General features: G+C 41.2%; 1 protein-coding gene across 2 annotated transcripts in view; it reads left to right on the top strand.

The window, feature by feature from the left end:
- BACH2 (BTB domain and CNC homolog 2) overlaps positions 1–20,916 on the top strand; it is a 253,173-nt gene that overhangs the window by 168,093 nt on the left and 64,164 nt on the right. For both annotated transcript variants that reach the window (XM_034766029.1, XM_034766028.1), the window contains one exon: positions 18,757–19,011. In XM_034766029.1, the coding sequence (XP_034621920.1) occupies positions 18,769–19,011 (243 nt within the window). In that variant the 5' untranslated portion in view covers positions 18,757–18,768. The remainder of the gene's footprint in view (positions 1–18,756; positions 19,012–20,916) is intronic.

The following is a 20,916-nucleotide window of genomic DNA, read 5'->3' on the forward strand; positions in this document are numbered from 1 at the left end:
TTTATGTGCCAGATGCCCTAAAGATTCATATGTCCCTTTATGCTTCAGCCACCATTCCAGAGGACATGTGTCCATGCTGATGACGGGTGCTGCTCGATAACAGTCCAAAACAGTGCAGACCGACGCATGTTCATTTTCATCATCTGAGTCAGATGCTGCCAGCAAAAGGTTGATTTTCTTTTTTGGTGGTTCGGGTTCTGTAGTTTCCTCATTGGAGTGTTGCTCTTTTAAGACTTCTGAAAGCATGCTCCACACCTCGTCCTTCTCAGATTTTGGAAGGCAGTTCAGACTCTTAAACCTCGGCTTGAGTGCTGTAGCTAGCTTTAGAAATCTCACATTGATACCTTCTTTGCGTTTTGTCAAATCTGCAGTGAAATTGTCCTTAAAATGAACATGTGCTGAGTCGTCATCCGAGAGTGCTATAATATGAAATATATGGCAGAATGCGGGTAAAATAGAGCACGAGACATACAATTCTCCTCTAAGGAGTTCAGTCACAAATTTAATTAACCCATTATTTTTTTTAACAAGCGTCCTCTGGAGCAATGGCCGAAGCATGACGAGGCATATGAATCTTTAGTGCATCTGGCACATATATATCTTGCTACGCCAGCTACAACAGTACCATGTGAACGCCTGTTCTCACTTTTAGGTGACATTGTAATTAGAGAAGTAGGCTCTAAAGTTATGAATTGTCTTGTTTTTGAGTGCACTTATGAAACAAAAAAAATCTACATTTGTAAGTTGCACTTTCATGATAAAGAGATTGCACAACAGTACTTGTATGAGGTGAATTGAAAAATACTATTTCTTTTATCATTTTTACAGTGCAAATATTTCTAATCAAAAATAATAATATAAAGTGAGCAGTGTACACTTTGTATTCTGTTTTGTTATTGAAATCAATATATTTGAAAATGTAGAAAAACATCCAAAATATGTAATAAATTTCATTTGGTATTCTATTGTTTAACAATGCAATTAAAAATGTGATTAATTGTGATTAATTTTTTGAGTTAATCGCATGAGTTAACTGCAATTAATCAACATCCCTAGTTGTAACAAAAGGAAAACAAAGGTACTACAGTTAAATTTAATGAGGCTGGTTATAAGGTTACACTTTGAAACATGCCCCTGCTTTGCAATATGTCAAATGACTAGTCTCAGTTAATGTCAAATTCTTAACCTTTTAATACTCCTATAGGCACTTCCTAAATAATCATAATGGGCAAAGACACCTGTATTTGTACTTTACAGTGAAGAATGCTTTTTAATTTTTTTTTACTTTCATTCTACTGTTATTACCCAGTAATCACATGGCTTCTCCATTCAAGAAGGAGTAGGCACATGGAGATTTCCCCATTTAGAAACCAGTGATTTTTCCTTATTAGAACTAGCAGTGCTTAAACTCCCAGCTCTTTACCATTGCACAGAAGCTCACATGTACCCCTTAGGATCTTACCCATATTTTTTTATCTCTGTCCATGCCTTCTGTTTCCCCCCCCACACACACACACACACACAGTTCTCTACCACATGTATAGGTATTAAACTGGCATACTTATCCTCAGGACAGGAACAAGCAGAATTGGACCCTCCTAAATACACAACATCCATCCCTTTCTTTGCCTCTTGGCTTCATTTCAATTTCTATAGTTTATCTTTATTTATTATTTGTGTTACTATAGCACCTAGGAGCCCTAGCCATGTTCCTTCCTACTAGCAATATTTACAGGCAAGGTGCACAAGGAGAATGAAAATCTGGCCATGTTGACAAATTCAGGGCTGGTCTATACTACTAAGTTAGGTTGGCTTTACTACATTGCTCTGAGCTGTCAAAATGCTCAGATTTTCATCCTCCTCCTGCACCTAGAACAAGAATGTAAGCATCTACCGAGTCATGGAGAAAATGAAAAACTTGCAAAGCCTTCTAAAGCATGCTAACAAGGAAAGGTTTATTCTAAGTGATGCAGATCTTCTCACGGGAGGAAATCTAGTAGGAAAAAGCAAAGAATTCTGATTAATTAACATCCCTGGTTGCGTCATCTAAAGATTTACTCTCAAGGCCAGTATCCAAAAATTCTATCAGTTTAACAAAACCAGTTTTAACACTAGCTGGAGTCCTAGTAGACCAGGTTTAAGTGGACTTAATAATTTTTATTGAACCAGTTACCACCTTAAGATTTTAAAGCCAGTTGGAATTTTTGGCAAAATCTACCTACTATGGTCAGGCCTTGTGAGACTCAGTCCCGTAATCTATGGCTACTGCCTTAATTATGAAAAAAAAAAACATTTTTTCAAGTGGGTAGAGAAAATCATCTTATCCATTGAGGCTCTATGTGCAAAGGAAATGTCATCAGCACATGGACATTCTAAATAGAACTTCAATCATGAAGCCTTCCATTCATTTTGGAAAGTGCTGAGCAAGCAAATAGTGGCCTTGTATCCATGGGGAACGAGACACCTCTATTCATTTTCAGAAGGAGAAACCAGGAAGCCATAGCTTTAGAAACTCTACCACGTATATGACCCTACAAACAACTGTATGCCTTTGCTTTCTTCACATTAATCAGAACAGACAGGCAGGACCCAAGAGAATCCATAGACAAAGGGAGTATGAACAATTTTCTAAATGCCTGCAAGGTTACAGTGAAGATAAAAAGCTTGCAAAATAGTCTAGAAAACATTTATTCTGAGTGATGCTCCTTGATGACATATTTTATAGTTCTTATAAGAAGAATCTGCAAGACATGGTCATCCTCATAGCTCCCTAACAGTTGAGGTGGTTGTAACTAATGAGCATGTTCTTGGGGCCCTGTATGCTCCTACCATGCAGGGCCTCCTTAACCAGGGGCCCAGTTTTGCATACAGACCTGGAAAGCAATATTTGATTAACTGTATAATGAAAAATGATAATTAACCTGGAAAAGGAGGTAACAGCCCACTAGTTTCCTTCAGAAGGTGTCTACCAACAAGAACTATTATAGAAATTGGTTCAATTTTAAGCACTGATAATATCCAAAATATTCAAGTACAATTCTTCAAAGTTGAGCCCTACTGGAGTTGGTACAGGTTGGGCTTAATCTGGAACTAAAACCCAAGGAAACAGTAATAGAGTTTATCTAGGTAATGTGTTGTCCTTAATTTGTCATGTGAAAAGGTTGCTGAAAGCAACACAACAAACCTGTCTGCCACCTGCTCATAATTTCCAGCATGGACCCTAAACTTAGTATTGTCTGCTCTTTCAACCCCTTTGGGGTTGTTTATATCTACAGTAACTCCTCACTTAAAGTCTCCCCGTTAGTGTTGTTTCGTTGTTATGTTGCTGATCAATTAGGGAACATGCTCGTTTAAAGTTGCGCAATGCTCCCTTATAATGTTGTTTGGCAGCCGCCTGCTTTGTCCACTGCTTGCAGAAAAAGCAGCCCATTGCAGCTAGCTGGTGGGGGCTTGGAACCAGGGTGGACTGGCAGCCCCCTTATCAGCTCCCTGCTCCCCTAAGTTCCCTGTGTAGCAGACGCCCAGCAGGCTATCAATTGTCGGCAGTTCAGTTGTCCCTCCCCCCACTGCCATGTGCTGCTCCTGCCCTCTGCCTTGGAGCTGCTCCCGGGAGCATCCTGCTTGCTGTGCAGGGCAGGGGAAGAAAGGGGCTAATGTCAGGGTGTCCCCCTACTCCTGCCCTCCGCTTACCCCATCTCTATAGAGCAGGGTCGGGGACACAACAGGGCTCAAGACGGAGGTTGCTTCCTGGCAGCAGCTGCTATCTCAGCTTGCGGATCTACTTAAAAAGGCAGTGTACTTAGAGTAGGTCAGCGTACCTAAAGGGACAATGCGCTTCTCTCTCTCACACTTACAGGGTGTGTGTCTCTGTCTGCCATGCTGTCTCCCCTCCCTCCATTTGTGCTGCTTTGTAGAGCATGAGGTTAGATTAACAACAATGTATTAACCCTTGAGGGCTCAGCTGAGTGCTCAGCATTTAGCAGCAAGGCATTCCCTGGGAAATATCCCACACTCTTCCACCCTCTGGCTTCACCACCTCAACCAAGCTTCACGATCATCATTGCTGTGTATAGTATTAAATTGTTTGTTTAAAACTTACACTGTGTGTGTGTGTGTGTGTGTGTGTTTGTGTACACATACACACACATATACATAGATTATATATATATAGTCTTTTGTCTAGTGAAAAAAATTTCCCTGGAACCTAAACCCCTCCACCCCATTTACATTGGATTCGCTTAACGTCGTTTTGCTTAAAGTTGCATTTTTCAGGAACCTAACTACAATGTTAAGCGAGGAGTTACTGTACTCGCTATCAAATTGGCCTTCCTCATTGTAGTCATAATGTCAAGAAGAATTTTGAAATAGGGATCCCCCTCTATAGTACCCCAGAGTTGCACATTCCACAGAGCGCTGAAGACTAACGCAGCATTGACCCCGAGTATGGCTCACTTTTTCAGGATGTTGTGGTCTTTTCATTCTCCCAAAAACAGCCTTATGAGATAAGATGGCACAGAAACTAGATATCAGAAGAGAGAGGTGAGGATACATATGTCAAAAACTAAAAAGTTCAGAAAATCAAATTCATGCGCTCCCTACCACTCTGTAGTAAAAGGAGAATCTCAAAATCCTCAATTGTAAGGTAGATCAATGCTTGATATCTGAAGCATACAAAGCAAAAGGCAAGACTTTTCCTGAAAAGCTCACATATCTTCCATAGATCGCTGGCTACCTCCTGAGTGGAAAGAGCTCAAGCCTCTGATAGGTTCTCACAAAGCTGTCACCTGGACCTCAGCACACTTCGTTTTTCAAAGCATGGTAAGACTTACAAGCCTTAGCCAGTGCAGTCTTCAGGGGATGAGTACTGGGATCTGTAGTACCTCAATACAAATTATAGTCCATATGGAACTTCAAAATGCATATACTTAAATTTTCATTCCCTCGTAGGCATCTGCATTGTTATAAATACCACACTGTAAGGAATGGCAGACATGGGAGTTCTGGAGAGAGAGAGAAGAAATTACTTTTACCTGATTTTTTTTTTTCACCAAATTCCTATGTCTGCCCATCCAGTAAAATAAGTCAGAGTGCCATGTGATCTCTCCCCAGTGCACTGAAACTTTTGACCATTTAAAAATATATATTTATATTGTTTTGTCTAACAGTCATCCTGGCACTATTACTGCTTTGGGTATCCCCACTCTGGAAAGCGTCTGAGTAGGCAATGCTTAGCAGTAGTGTGATGGATCTGGTAGAGCCCCCAGTTGTCATAATGAGTGCACTGTAAGGAGTAGCAGAAATGGGAACCAAGAGAGGAGACATTATAATAACATTTTTCTTCCAAAGTTTGTCACTTTCTACATATACATTGTAACACTCGCTTATAGAATCACAGGGATTTATTGAAAACTGCAACTCCAGCACGCACAGGCAGGAATGAACTTCCCGCTGAAACCCACAGATCAGATGCAACAAAATATCAAAGGTAACAACTTCGTAATAAGGTAAAAAATACTGCACCATCTATTGCTAGAGGTGCTGTCTGCACTGGTCGTTACAACTTCTCCCCTCCAGTTAAATAATAACTTAAAACAGTAACTCCTAGGAATCCAGATAGTCTGCCATCCATGCAGTTACCATGTTGGTCTTCCTGCTCAGGTTCTATGTTCAGTCATGGAGACATCACTTAGAGCTGGATCTAGATTATCAGTGCATACAGGGTACATGTTCTCTAAGTCAGGCCTATCTGTTGTAGACCGACAGTTGCAGAATGCAGAGTGTTGAAGTCCCAAGAACAGCCTGGCAATTCTCCACAACCAGTCTCCTATTAGAAGGCACAGGAACCTGCTGCGGTAACTCCAAATCGTCTTCTCCATCCCTCTGAGATGATGAGCAGCCTCAGTATTTGCCCTCCCCTTTCTTTTAATGAATCTGTGCATAAGTTATTGATGCATTACAAGGGGCTTGCTTTTTGTGTCGGCACAGATACATTGTTTAATTTTTTAATTACCATGTAAGGTCCCCTCCTAAAAGAAGTAAATTTGGGATTTTCTCCAGGCTGCTTTTTCCAGTTGCATAGCCACACCTTCTCTCCCTCCTGGATGGGACTGTAATTCTCTTTTTTTTTTTTTTTTTTTTTTTTTTTCTTGGCATCTTGTGCCTGGCATGCTTGCTTCCTGCTCATTTGTTCCTCCCCTTCTGGAACATTGATATAAGACTTTGTTGTGTCTCCTATCTGTGTAAGTGCAGGGGATGTTGCCTGTTCTTACTGCCTGAATATGAAGTCTGAGGGAAACATGGGTTTGCTGAGTCCAAAAATAATCTCAGAAGTAGAGTAATGGGTAGTTGAATGCTGGCTGCTGTTACCTTTTGTATTTGCATGTATCTTCATATTGCAGTCTTGTTGGTGTTCACTGTCTAGGATTATAAGCACAGAACTAGTGGTGTGGTTTAGTCACTCCACTCCTGCTTCTCCATTACTCAAAGGGTTGGTGACACTGTTATTCACCTTGGTTATCTGGAGTTATCAACAAACCTTGTGTAATAACCACAATTCAAATTTCTTCCTCCAATCACTGCAGATGCAGCTTGTTTTGTACGTGTTTCGTTAGTGCAGCCATAGCTGTCTGTCCTTTTATCCTTTAGTAGCTGCGTCACCACAGAGTTTGAGAAGATGTCATGCACTACATGCAAATACTAATTTCCAGCTGGTATTTCTGCTAGTTGATCTTTCAAGTCAATCTGTATGAACTCCCACAGTTTACTAGATTGGGGCATTTTCCCTGAAGAGTACTGCCTCTCCTTGCTTTTGCTTTCCTTTCTGGATGGGTAAGACAGGAAAGTAACCAGTTCTTAACATTTGCAGCCATGCCCAGCCAAAAAAAAAAAGGTCAATAGCTGGCTCGGTGTCTCTTCATACCTCAGCTGGCCTTCCACTTTGTTGTCATGAAAATACTTTAGTACTGTTTTCTGTAAGTTTGCTGGCAAGACGATCCTGTTACCTTCATACACCAGCATGAAGTGGTGGATCAATGGATAATTGTTCCTGAATTATGTTAAACCTCCCAATCTGGGTCTCCTTCAGTAGATCTGCTGGTGCACCAAACATAAGGCAGGGGCTTAGATTGTTCTTGCCAGATGTTCTCATAAGATCAGGCTCTCACTGCCCTCATGTGGCTGAGAGCATCTGCAACCACTTAGCTTCCAGGTTTATGGTGAACTGTGACTGTATAGTCAAACAGTTTGAATCCATCTCCACAGGTATCCTGGATTGTACTTGGTAAGGAGCCACTGCAGGGCACTGTGGTCTGTGCAAACTGTGAATTCCATCTACTGTATATAGAGACAATAGGCCTTGAGGGCCTCCACAACAGCCAAACACTCCAGTTCTGCAGCCAGATACTTGGTTTACCTCTCATTTTATTTGCAGGTAAATCATAGAATATCAGGGTTGGAAGGGACCTCAGGAGGTCATCTAGACCAACCCCCTGCTCAAAACAGGCCCAATCCCCAGACAGATTTTTGCCCCAGATCCCTAAATGGTCCCCTCAAGGATTGAGTTTACAACCTTGGGTTTAGTAGGCCAGTGCTCAAACCACTGAGCTATCCCTCCCCCTAAGGTCATCAGTTTGTTCAAAGGCAAATCCAACAGCAACTGTTTGAGCATCACGGGTTACCAATAATGGATGGGATGGATCCAGGAATTTAAGCACAGCATGGTTTAGAACTCCTTTCCATCACTGAAATGCTTTTTGGTGTTTCTCTGTCCAGACAGAATTGCTTTTAGTTCGCAGAATGGGTAGCACCATTATACCAGCTAAATGTTATACAAACCTCCCGTAGAATCCACAAAGGCCAACAAACCACTGTATTGTCCATACATTTGTAGAAACCTTCTAGTCCATTATAACATTCAGTTTCTGGGATTGGGGCTCCAACACATCTTCACTGTGTCCTGGGAAGGTGCTACAGCTTCTCACATGCTGACATTTGTTTCCTGAAAGTTTAAACCTGCCTCTTTAAAAAGCTTTAGAATCATTTTCACTCCTAGAAGATGTTTCTTCCGTGTTTTGTGGAAACAAATGAGATCATCTAAGTATATGAGAGTATCTTCAGTTCTCACAATTTAGGTTAGATCGTTTACTACCCTAACCCTGCCCAGCTTGGTATTGTCCGCAAACCATAAGTGTACTCTGTGCCATTATCCAAGTTATTTATTAAGATATTGAATAGAACTGAACCCAAGACACACCCCTGCGGATCCCCACTCGATATGCCCTTCCAGCTTGAATGTGAACCATCGATCGCTACTCTTTTGACTAGTTTTCCAACCAGTTATGCACCCACCTTATAGTAAGTTAATCTAGGCCAGGGGTGGGCAAACTTTTTGGCCCGGGGACCACATCTGGGAATAGAAATTGTATGGTGGGCCATGAATGCTCACAAAAGTGGGGTTGGGGTGTGGGTTCTGGGGTGGGGCCAGAAATGAGGAGTTCAGCATGTGGGAGGGGGCTCAAGACTGGGGCAGTGGAGTGGGGCGAGCTGGGGGGGGGGTGAGGGTGCCGGCTGGGGGTGTGGGCTCTGGGGTGGGGCTGGGGATGAAGAGTTTGGGTGTAGGAGGGTGCTCTGGGCTGGGATTGAGGGGTTCGGAGGGCAGGAGGGGAATCAGGGCTGGTGAAGGGGGTTAGAGCAAGAGGAGAGGCTCAAGGGTGCAGGCTCACGGTGGCGCTTACCTCAAGCGGCTCCCGGAAGCAGTGGCATGTCCCTTCTCCGGCTCCTATGCGGAGGTGCGGCCAGGCGGCTCTGCGGGCGGCCCCGTCCTCAGGCACGCCCCTGCAGCTCCCATTGGAGGGGGCCATTGGAGCAGGGCCATTGGAGCGCATAGGAGATGGAGTGGGGCCATGCCGCTGCTTCCAGGAGCTGCATGGAGCAGCCCTAACCCTGGTCCCTGGCTGTAGTGCTGGAGCGGGGTCATACGGCTGCTTCTGGGAGCCACGTGGAGTGGCAAGCCCCAGACCCAGCCGGAGCTTGAGGGCTGGCTTAAAACAGCTGGCGGGCCAGATACAGCCCACAGGCCATAGTTTGCCCACCTCTGATCTAGGATATATTTCCCTAGTTTGCTAATGAGACAGTCGTGTGAGACAATATCAAAAGCCATACTAAAGTAGAGATATATCACAACTACTGCTTCCCCTTTATCCACAAAGCCCTTTATCCACAAAGACGGATATTAGGTTGATTCCATGTGATTTGTTCTTGACAAATCCATGTTGATCGTTGTATATCACCTTATTATTGTCTAGGTACTTACAAACTGATTGTTTATTTGCTCCATTATTTTTCTGGGTACCGAAGTTACGCTGACTGATCTGTAATTCCCTGGGTTGTCCTTATTTCCCTCTTTATAGATAGGTACTATATTTGCCCTTTTCTAGTTCTCTAGGATCTCTCCTGTCCTCCATACGTTTTCAAAAAATGGTTCAGATCACTCCAGCCAGTTCCTTAAGTATTCTAGGATGTATTTTATGAGGCACTGCCAACTTGAAGACTCTGGTTTGTCTAAGTACTTCTTAACTTGTTCTTTCCCTATTTTAGCCTCAGTTTCTGCCCCATTTACACAGATGTTCATTATGCTAGTCACCTGATCACTGCTAACCTTTGTGGTGAAAACTAAAACAAAAAAGTCATTTAACACTTCGGCGATTGTTACGGTCTTTCCTTCCTCTTTGAATAATGGGCCTACTCTGTCGTTGGTCTTCCGCTTGCTTCTACTGTATTTGTAATATGTTTTCTTGTTAAACTAGCTAGAAACATAAAGTTTAATCTCCTTTCGTGCCTTGGCCTTTCTAATTATGTCCCTAGCTTTTGTTGTTGGGTTTTTATTTTTATATATATATATATATATATATATATATATATATATATATATATATATGTAAGTAGAGATGTATCACAACACTATATATATATTTTTTTCTTAGTAATTCAACCTACTTTCCATTTTTTGTATGGCTCTCTTTTTTTAAGCTTCATATCATTGAAAATCTGGGTAAGCTAGGGTGGTCTGTTACCATACTTCCTGTTATCCTTCACATTGGGATAGTTTGTTCTTGTGCCCTTAATAACCTCTCTTTAAAAACCTGCCAACTCTCCTGAACTCTTTTTTCCCTTAGATTTGCTTTCCATGGGATCTTATCTACCAATTCTCTGAGTTTGCTGAAGTCTACCTTCTAGAAGTCCACTGTCTTTATTCTGCTGTTGTCCCTCCTACCACTCCTTGGATCATGAACTCTATCATTTCATGATCACTTACCAGGGCCGGATTAACTTTTGTGCCCCCATGGAGACAATGGAGCATGGCACGGGGAGGTCAGTCCCCAGAGCGAGTGGCCAGACAGAGGCAATGGCATGGCAGGGGCAGCCCCGCTCCGCCCAGTCCAGTACGAGGGTACTATTTACAAACCAGCAGTTGCCAAACGCACAGTGGCCCGCCCGGCCCTGTGCTGCCGGCATGCCCCTTCCCCTGGGGGGCGGGCCCATACCACACCACACAGTCCCCCCCACCCGCCCAACGCGAACACCCCTCTGAGAGGACACACAGACCCCCCTCCACAAATGCACAGCACCCTGCACAACACCACCCTGTCCAGCGCCTCCCTGCCCACAGCCCCACCACAACTGCCAAGCACCCTACACAGAACCCCCACTCCCTAGTGCCCCAACACACACATCTTCCCCGCCCTCTCACAGCCCAGTACCCCCCCCCCCCCGAGACCCACTCCCCCACGCCCTGCCTCCTGGCCACTCTCACCAGCCCTGCTGGGAGGTGACTGTCTACCAGGCTGAGCTGGCAGTGCAGTCAGGGCTGGTCCCAGGGCGGGGAATTGCTCTGGTGCCTCAGGAGTGGTGAGGTCAGCCAGGCCAGGCTGATCCTCAGGACCCACTTGCCTGAAGCGGCCCAGCCAAGTCCCCCACACTGTCTTCCCTCCCAACTGGCTGAAACTGGCCAGTCTTCTGCACCAGTCCCAGGCGTCTCAGCTCCAGGGAGACAGGCAGGGACCCACGGGTGGTGGGAAGCAGAGACTGCCCGGAGCCGGAAGTGCACTGGGGTCCGGCCAGGGGGCAGACAGGAGATGGTGGGTGGAGTCAGGGGGTGGGCCAGCCAAGCAGAGAAAGTGGTGGGTGCGGGGGGGCAGCCAGTGGGGTCTCAGGGCGCAGTGCAAGCGGAACAGGCCGGGACCACTTCTGAGCATGGGCCTGGCTCCATGGCGCCACTGGCACCATTGTAAACCAGGTCCTGACTTTCATCCATGCTGACTTTCAAATTCTCAACCAGTTCTTCCCTATTTGTCAGAATCAAATCTAGAACAGCCTTGCCACCTTCTGTAATAAAAAGTTGTCTCCACTGCATTCCAAGAACCTGTTGGATAATCTGTGTCTGGTATTATTTTCCCAACAGATGTCTGGGTAGCTGATGTCCCCCATCACTACTCAAGTCCTGTGCTTTGGATGATTTTGTTAGCCTCATCCACCTCTTCTTCCTGTTTACGTTATCTATAGTAGGTGCCCTACAATTAATCACCCTTGTCTTTTACTCCTTTTATCCTTACCCAGAGACTTTCAGCAGTTCTGCCTCCCACTTCTATCTCGACCTCAGTGCAAGGATATACATCTTTGGTATCGAGGGCAACACGTCTTCCGTTTTTTTCCCTGCCTGTCCTTCCTGAACAAGCTGTATCCTTGTATACCAATATTCCATTCATGTGAATTATCCCCCCAAATCTCTGATGGCAATTATGTTGTAATTGTGATTATTCAGTAGTATTGCCTGTTCTTCCTGTTCATTCTCCATACTTCTGGCATTAGTATACAGACATCTAAGTATGTATACATTTAGTTCTAGTTTCATGGCATGAGGCCTACTATGCTGTTTCAATTGGATGCAAATAGCACAATCTCCCTCAATTCATATTGAACCAAGCATCCAGCTGAAATCAACTGGGCTAAAACCAGTCTTGCAGTGTCATCCAGCCAAATTACAGTTATGCATGAAAATTGGGAGCCTTCTCCTTTGTCAGATCATGGATGTTTACTCCCTTTATTTTGTGTTCAACAGAATGAATCAAAGATAGGGATCTTTCCAAAACTGGGAGACATCCTAAGGGTTGTGACCATAGTAATCACTTAGTTCTATACATTGTCACTATTCTGTTGGTGTGTTTAATTTTATTTATATTGCAGTCACACCTAAAGGCTCATAACAAGTATCAGGGCCATACTGTGCTAGGCGCTGTACACATGTACAGTAAAATCTAGTCCTGCCCTGAAGGAGCTTACAATCTGTTTTTGCACTAGAACCTCTCTACTTTCTATAGCTAATATTCTGCTGTGTTTATGCACAACTGTACAATAAGAGAGCTTAAAAAATCCTGTACATATTAATAAGTCCCCATCTATTCTAAGGTTAGCAAAGAATTTTTAGTACACCTCTACCCCGATATAACGCGATCAGATATAATGCAGTAAAGCAGCGCGGCGGGGGCGGGGCTGCGCACTCCAGAGGATCAAAGCAAGTTCGATGTAACGCGGTTTCACCTATAACACAGTAAGATTTTTTGGCTCCCGAGGACAGCGTAATATCTGGGTAGAAGTGTATTCTCAACTAACTCTAAGCATGTGGAAGAGCACAAAACCTGGAGGAGTTTGACAGGTCACATTATATAAACCACCCTAGCAGTAGGATTGGACAGCTTCCATATGAGTTATTTTATAGGGCTGGCCAGAAAACAAGAATTCTGTTTCTCAAAAAAAAAAAAAAAAAAAAAAAAATGGAGGTTTTGAAATTAGTTTTCATTCCACATTGTAGCCAAATCGTGACCTTTTCAATTTTTTGTGAAAAACACACACACACACACACACACACACACACACACACACACACACACACCCCGCCACCCCAGAATAGCCAGTAGGCCAGTGAATGGCTTGATCTTCCTGTATCTCAGAAATTTCCTCCCAGACCTGAGAAACTGTTTCAATGAATCAGCGTTTACCAACCAACTACCGGTAGTTCTACTATTCAACCTGCATAGGCAATAGTGATATTGGATATAAAGACTTTGCGTCTATTCATTGTCTTCTACTATAGTCCATGATCTCATTTCTAATTATTGAAGAATATTTTATTATTTGGGGGTTTTTTTCCACTTTGCAGCTTACCTTGTGCTTTGCAGCACAGGTTATTTAAACAATACAAGAAGCTGATCACTAAGGACTCAGTTGCAAAGGATCTAAGGCCCAGGTACAGTATATTTGGCAGTAGGCAGGCCCCATGCAGTCTTGACTGGTCCATTGTTGTATTTTCAATTATCTTTGGTGCTGAAGGAAAAAGACGTTAATGTATCTGAGGATGACATAGCAAATTACTCCTGCTCTCTAACCTTTTTAAATTGCTAACACGGTTGTAATCTGTAATTACAAAAATCAGTGTGAGAATTGTGGCACTGTATAATTATCTTTCCTGATACTTTATTGCTATATGAATTATTAATCCAAATCAGTCTTGTATAGTATTTGTGGCACCTAAGAAGAAGAATGTATAATTAAATTTCATTATTTCTATTTTTGTGCTGATGTTTTATGATGTTGTAATTGATAATTAATTGGTTAAAAACACACAATACTTGGGAGTTTCAGATGACTATGAACTGTTCGGAGTTCAACATTTATTAATTAAATAATGAGTTCACTGACGAGACCTTTGTGTATAGTCTACTGTTGTTAGTGAGCTCTCCAAACTGCTGAATTCATCATTAAGCTTTTCAATAGTTTCTTTTAAGGGAATGCAGCAAAGTTATAAATGATTATATTGATTATAAATGATTCCTTTGTTGTTATGGGAATATAAATAATTAAGAGCTCACAATAATAGATTTTAATGCTGGTCATTTTCCACAGCTCTTCAGAACTTGCTAACTGATGAGTCAAACTTTGATAGGTTTCCTCTAATAACAGACTTCTGCTATTATTAAGCAAGTAGTCTTCATGGAGCAAGATACTTAGAAAAAAGTGGGGAGATGGGACCTGTTAAACAGTTTTTCTTATTTCCACTTTAGAACTACATTGCATATTGTCTGAAGCACTAAACAGCTTCCCTCTACAAAGATGTATAGGATTTTTAATCCTGAAAGGAGTATAAACTATTTCTAGCACTAGCACTTCAAATAGCTATTTTCACGTGAATTCCCTGTGGCATCTTTTGCAGCCAGTGTAACAGTTGAAAAGCTCAGAATACTGTCTGCATCCTATTGGACAAGAAACATTGTCAGACAATTTCTGTGCACTTCTGCTGTGTAGTCTAACTAAGTCTGACCTGGGATTCTTTCTTGTGCTCAAGCAGTTCTTTTTACAGTTATTCATAAGACCCTTATTCTAAGTGATTAGTTTTTGAAAAATGAATTAGAGAATGTAATTTATTAAATGGAGCTAAAAAATACAACACTTCATCAATCCTCTTAACTTGATCAAGAGAGAATTGAGAGGAACCTTTTCTACAAGGCTTAATGCAGTCTCTCTAGTATGTTTGCTTGCATTTCATGCCATTCATTTTGCACTGGATCCGGTGCTGTGATTCTTAATAGTAAATTATACAGTTTTACTTGATGGCCTTCATGCTAAAATTGGATGTTGTAGTCAAATTGAGGCAACACCCAATAAACCTTTTCTGGCATATTACAGCAGATGTGTTTAGAGCAGCAGTTCTCAAACTGTGGGTCGCTACCCCCTTTGAATGGGGTTGCCAGGGCTGGCTTAGACTTGCTGAGGCCCGGGGTTGAAGCCCGAGCCCCACTACTAAAGGCCCAAGCCAAAGCCCGAGAGCTTCAGCCATGGGCTGCAGGACTCAGATTACAGGTTCACTGCATGGAGCTGAAGCCCTTGCGCTTCAGCTTTGGCCCCCTAGCCAGAAGCTGTGGGGCTCTGGCTTTGGCAGGGCTTAGGCGGGCTCAGGTTTTTGTCCCCTCTCCTGAGGTTATGAAGTAATTTTTGTTGTCAGAAGGGGGTCGCGGTACAATGAAGTTTGAGAACCGCTGGTTTAGAGTATCGGTCTCTCACGCTATCATATCCCTAACCTAATGCTTGCACATCATTGAGTAAATAGTCATCTTTGTGTTCATATGGGCCAAATGATGCCCTCACGCAATACTTGAATTAATAAGAGCCTTTTCCGCCTCCCCCTCCAACATGGTGGTTTGGTATAGAGAGGCTGCCTGGACCCTCCACTTCCACTGCTGTAGCATATGGCAACAAATAACTGTCTGGGGTACAGGAAACTAGGCTTATACCACCAATTCATTTCATAAGGGGCACCTACAGGCTATTGGCTGCAGTGGAAATGGCTGTTAGTGACAATCAGTACAGGTCAAATTCAAATCAGGCCAACACTTTTCCTATCAGTTAAAGACTTGCTGAGTAACCAGTGAGGAAACACAGGGTGATGTTCTCACCATTCCACTAGCTTTATAATAAATGTTTTAAACATTTTTGATAAGAGCAATAGTTAAAGAAGGAAATTACTAACTAGTAACCAAAGAATTCAGTGTTTGATTCACACAAATATTTGCTTATTGTGCTATTACTGTACTAAACAGATTCCAACTTCAGGCAAAGTGTCTTTTTTCTTTTAAATACTAAAAATATAGTTGATTCTTTTTATTATCTGCCAGGTTTCAGGTTTCTTGTACAGTTTCAGAATCATCTCAGACATTACCGACATGAGATTTGCCTGAAAAAAAAAATGCATTCTCCATTTAATTGTCATTTGCAACTTTCAGATTTTCCCACTAGATTTTTCTTGTAAAATCTTACGTTTCACACCACTCAACAGTGACCACTTAAAACATTATTTTACATTAGCATTAACATCTAAGATCAGTTACACAGAAAGCTGTGAGTGGGCTGAGCTGAGTATCATTTTCTCTTTTACATTACCATAATCCTAATAAAATGATTGCAACCACTTCTGATCATTAATCTCACTTCATGAGAAGAATTTTTGAGTGTAAATTTTCTCAATTTAAGAAAGCAAACCCATAACAAAAAGTAAAACTGCAGAAAATTAAAAGGACACCCCTCAACTGTAGATAGCTAGTTGTGTGTATACCTATAAAAAGACACAATCAAATGAGAGGGAGATGACTGGTATTTGGCATTGAAAATCAAGCCACTTATTTAGGAGCTTAACCTTAGGCACCTACTTTTGAAAATCTTGGCCTTCATCAGTAAATGTAAAATATTCATAAGTCATAAGCATTTCATTAGGAATTCCCACAGAAGTTCTGGAATGCCAGCGTCAGCAATCTGGATGTCTGTATTGAAGCAAGATCTCAATCATGGTCTCTCTGCTTTACAGAAGTCTAAAACTTCATTTTTATTAATCCATTGCTACTGTCCCTAATCAGACAGAATATCATCTATGTATGTGCTCTAGGAATTACTTTGGAGAAGTTCTAGGACCTGTGTTATACAGTTGAGTTGAGGAATATTCTTTGATTGAAAAGGTGAGTATACATTTACATGTAGAAAACAGGTCCATTCTGAAGCCTTTTCCTGCTATATTTCTGAATGCATAGGATCTTTTGCAGCATGACGATTATTAGGAAAAAATATCTAGGTTTCAATTTGGAGCAACAGAAATAGCACTGAATTGAGTTTACCAAGTACAAGCGCCCACAAAACTAAAATGATCAAAGTAAAAATTGTCTATAAGAGCTGCTTTTAACAAATGAGGAATTTTGCATGTTTCCTACTGTAGATTCAGATATTTGTAATGTAAACTATATTGTATCAAAACAAATTGATTTGTAACCATTACCTGTAAAGACTCTGAATCTTACCTGATAGGTAGGCTTGGAAGGATTAGATTTTTTTTGACATTAAATATTGTTTTCACTGTACACACACAAACCAACAACAAAATTTCCATCAATGATCATTGAACTTTACAGATAGGTAAAGTTTAAAAAAAAAAAAAAAATTGCTTCTTGAGAATTTAGAGTTTGATTTAAGGATATATACTTTGTGTATTTTGATATGTGATGTTGACAATGTGTGTTGTATTGGTTATAAAGCTTTAACTTTTTGAATCTTTATGTCTAATGTCAGTAAATAATTATTGTCTGGACCCTCCCCCCCCATAATTTCCTACAACTGTGGAAAGTTAATTTGATAATCTAAAAAAATGCTTAAAAATAAACATCAGTATTCTCCATTGAAATTAAATTCTGCCTGCCAAGGCTAAATATAGCATAGAATACATTTCTATTGTTTTTCTTGCCACAGAAATTAGAATGAGAAAGCAAAGCAAACAAGAAGATTGACTTCAGTGCTAAACAGAACTCTCCATAAAGATATGGGAGGGTGGGGAATAAATTGTTTTAATTATTCAGATACCCATGGGGTCCCTCAAGTGATGATGTTGAAGGTAAGTGAAGAAAAAATAATTTTGTTCAACAGTACAGGGAGTTGTATTATCAGGAATAGATAAGGAATCTCCCTGTTCACACTCTTGCAGTGGATATTGTGCATCATACAAATGCATAGTCAGCAAAAAGAAATTATTTAACCCATGGTTCTACAAATTTCTAGACAGGGGCAAACTCTTCTGCACCCACATGATACCTCGGTCTTGTCTTCACTACTGGGGAGATCGACACTGCTGCAATTGATGCAGCGGGTGTTGATTTAGTGGGTCTAATGAAGACCCGCTAAATCGATGGCAGAGTGCTCTCTGGTGGACTCCAGCTCCCCCAGAAGAGTAAGGTAAGTCGATCAGAGAGCATCTCCCGTTGATGCAGCGCAGTAAGTCAACCTATGCTGTGTAACATAGGTCAACTTATCCCGGTAGCGAAGACAAGCCCCTCAGTGACTTCACTGGGGCTTTGCCCGCGCTCAGAATTCCTCCCATACATGAGATTTTGGACCTTGGATTCTTAATTTGGAAAGATAAAAAATAGAAACTACTTTTGCTTTCTCTGTAAATGTCTTAAACAGCCAATGAATTTGCATTGTTTCAGCCACACCTGGGAATAAATGAATTCTAAAAATCTTTCATACACCCCCACTGATCTTTAAAAATAACTAGATCTGTTATTGAGACAATAGGAAATGAAATCATCATAGTTAGGTGGGTTCTTTCTGTCATGTACAACTCCTGGCTCCTTCGCAGTTAAGCCTGGGTTTTCAGTGTAAATTCTAAAAGCGCTGTCCACCTGAATGTATACATCTCAACTTAAATGTCAAGTTTCTTGACATAACACAACAGAAGGACAAGGGTCAAAACCTTCTCTCTCTGTGAAAGACCCAATATTCTCATATTTTTATTTTTACTATAATTTTCCAAAGTTGTATGTGTAATTACTTATAAAATTAAAGAATTAAGTATTTATTGGTAGTCTTATTTGTAGGCATTTTGTGGACTAGTCTGAAATCTAGTTTGATTTTATATTGTGGGGGGAGCGGGGGGAAAGCCTACAAAGTGGGGTAGAATAAAGGCTTGTAATGTAAATGTCTTTCCAGGTAACTTTTCTGAGTTCTTTGTTCAGACTAAGAATTAATGTGCTGATCAGCAGTTCTTTAATTTGCTGCCTAGATCTTGCAGGACGCAAATTATGATGTTATCTCGCTCTCGCTGTTAAAATTGTGATTGCTGTAATAACTCTTCAGCAATATCTTTCCTTATTGTTGCTGTTTCTATTTTAGGGTGTGAACGGAATGTCTGTGGATGAGAAGACTGAATCCCCCATGTATGTGTATGAGTCAACAGTCCATTGTACCAATATCCTCCTGTGCCTAAATGACCAGCGGAAGCAGGATATTCTCTGTGATGTGACTTTGATTGTGGAGGGGAAAGAGTTTCGAGCCCACCGGGCTGTGCTGGCTGCTTGCAGTGAATACTTCTTGCAGGCACTGGTTGGGCAGACGGAAAATGACCTGGTTGTCAGCCTGCCAGAGGAGGTACAGTATGTCATTATTCCTCTGTTGTAAAAACAAACCCCTCTTACATGGCATTAATGGTGTACTCGCTACTAGCCAGCTAACTCTCAAGGTCTTAAAAGATAAATCCAAATGTAGCACAGATTCTAGGATCTGACTCTGCGTGCCTGTTGCTGTGATTTTTCTGTTTTGGTTGGTTAAGAATTGTTGGATGCCCCTTGAGAGTTAAAGAATGAACGTATTCACAGAATCCTCTCTGCTGGAAAAAAGAGCCAGCATTTCAAACCAGTTACTATAGCAAAGCTTTAAAATGTTTGAGCTTCCTTTTCTCACCACTGCTAAAAGAGTAGTACCCAAACAGAGGTCACTTAATGAATATAGCTCCATTCAGTACATTATCTGGACCCAGGTATTCTTCTGGTTTTCTAGACAGGAAATTTAAAAGGGCCATTTGGCTCTCAGAAAGTGGGTTATTGTTTAAAAATCATTTGAATTGTCACATTATTTTGGGTCTCATTGCCACCCTTCCCTTTTCAGCAGCGAGTATTTTGGTTCTTCTTGTTCCTTTCCCTGTATTTCTCGCTCAGCTTTGTTTCCTTTCCCTTCCGCTCATCACTAGTATGATATTTAACTGCCTCAAGCCACGTGATTTATGCTGAAAAAAGTGCTGAACAAATGAAGCTACCTGATCTGTAGGTAAATGGTGTTCTAGGGTCTGATATGAGATTAACAAATTGTTTCAACATTAATTATTTTATACCCATTGGAATTAAAATAACATTTTTAAAATTAGGCCATTTACATAAAATTTCCATGTACCTGATTCCCTGTGGGCTGGCTCTACTGAGGCACCATTTATTGTTCATATTAAAACAATTAACAACAATAATACTGTAGCTTTGATGTTACATCGTGGTGCAAATTAGTGAATAACAATGGAAGTCAGTCAATGTAACTTCATGAGTCCTGAAACTAAAGCAGTAAACTTCAGTCAGTTATGTATTGAATGCCCCTTTGCCTCTGGCTCCTTCAGATAATTTTGTGTCTAACTTCCTAGTTCTTGTCTTTAAAATATATTTTTTGGGTTGTCTCTAAATTTCTTGGCTTTTGAAGGTTTAAATTGACCTTAAAGTTACTTTAATGCATGTTTACCCTGTTTCCCCGAAAATAAGACATCCTCCGAAAATAAGGCCTACTTACAGTTTTGCCTCTCGTTGTAATATAAGGCATCCCCCCGATAATAAGACCTCCCCGATAATAAGGCATCCACCGATAATAAGGCATTTTTCATTTCTGAAAAATAAGACATCCCCTGAAAATAAGACCTAGCGCATCTTTGGGAGCAAAAATTAATATAAGACACTGTCTTATTTTCGGGGAAACAGGGTAGTTGTACATCACCTTTGTGTTTTAAGGCAGTCACCCTGAGCAGTACAGTTGTCATTTAAACCATGTCAGAGCCTCGAATAGTCTTGCTATTAATTATATTTCTACACCGTATTATTGCCGGTTGTGCAGATTTACACACAGCCCGATTGAAATAGATGATGCAAGTACCCGATTAATTTTAACATGACTTCACAAACTAAAAATAAAATGGGGTAAAAAATAATTTGTCATAAATAAACTGTAGTCCAGTACCATTCCTTAAGACTTCATTCATATCATATAGGACACACTAGTACCTGCATTATGTTTCTACACAATGTTAGTTAATAATCTTACTGCGGAAAAACCTATTTAACTTGGTGGTGTATGCAGTCTCTTTATTGCAAAGCAACTTTTGGTAATATTAAAAAAAAGAGAGAATACGAAACATACCTCGTGACACTGCTATTAAAATATAAAGACTGTTCCTACCACATAAGTAATATTGTTCCAACCATACATGATTTCTATTATGTACAATCGCCATTAAAATAAATA

This window comes from Trachemys scripta, chromosome 3 (assembly GCF_013100865.1).
Source record: "Trachemys scripta elegans isolate TJP31775 chromosome 3, CAS_Tse_1.0, whole genome shotgun sequence".
Lineage (NCBI taxonomy): Eukaryota > Metazoa > Chordata > Testudines > Emydidae > Trachemys > Trachemys scripta.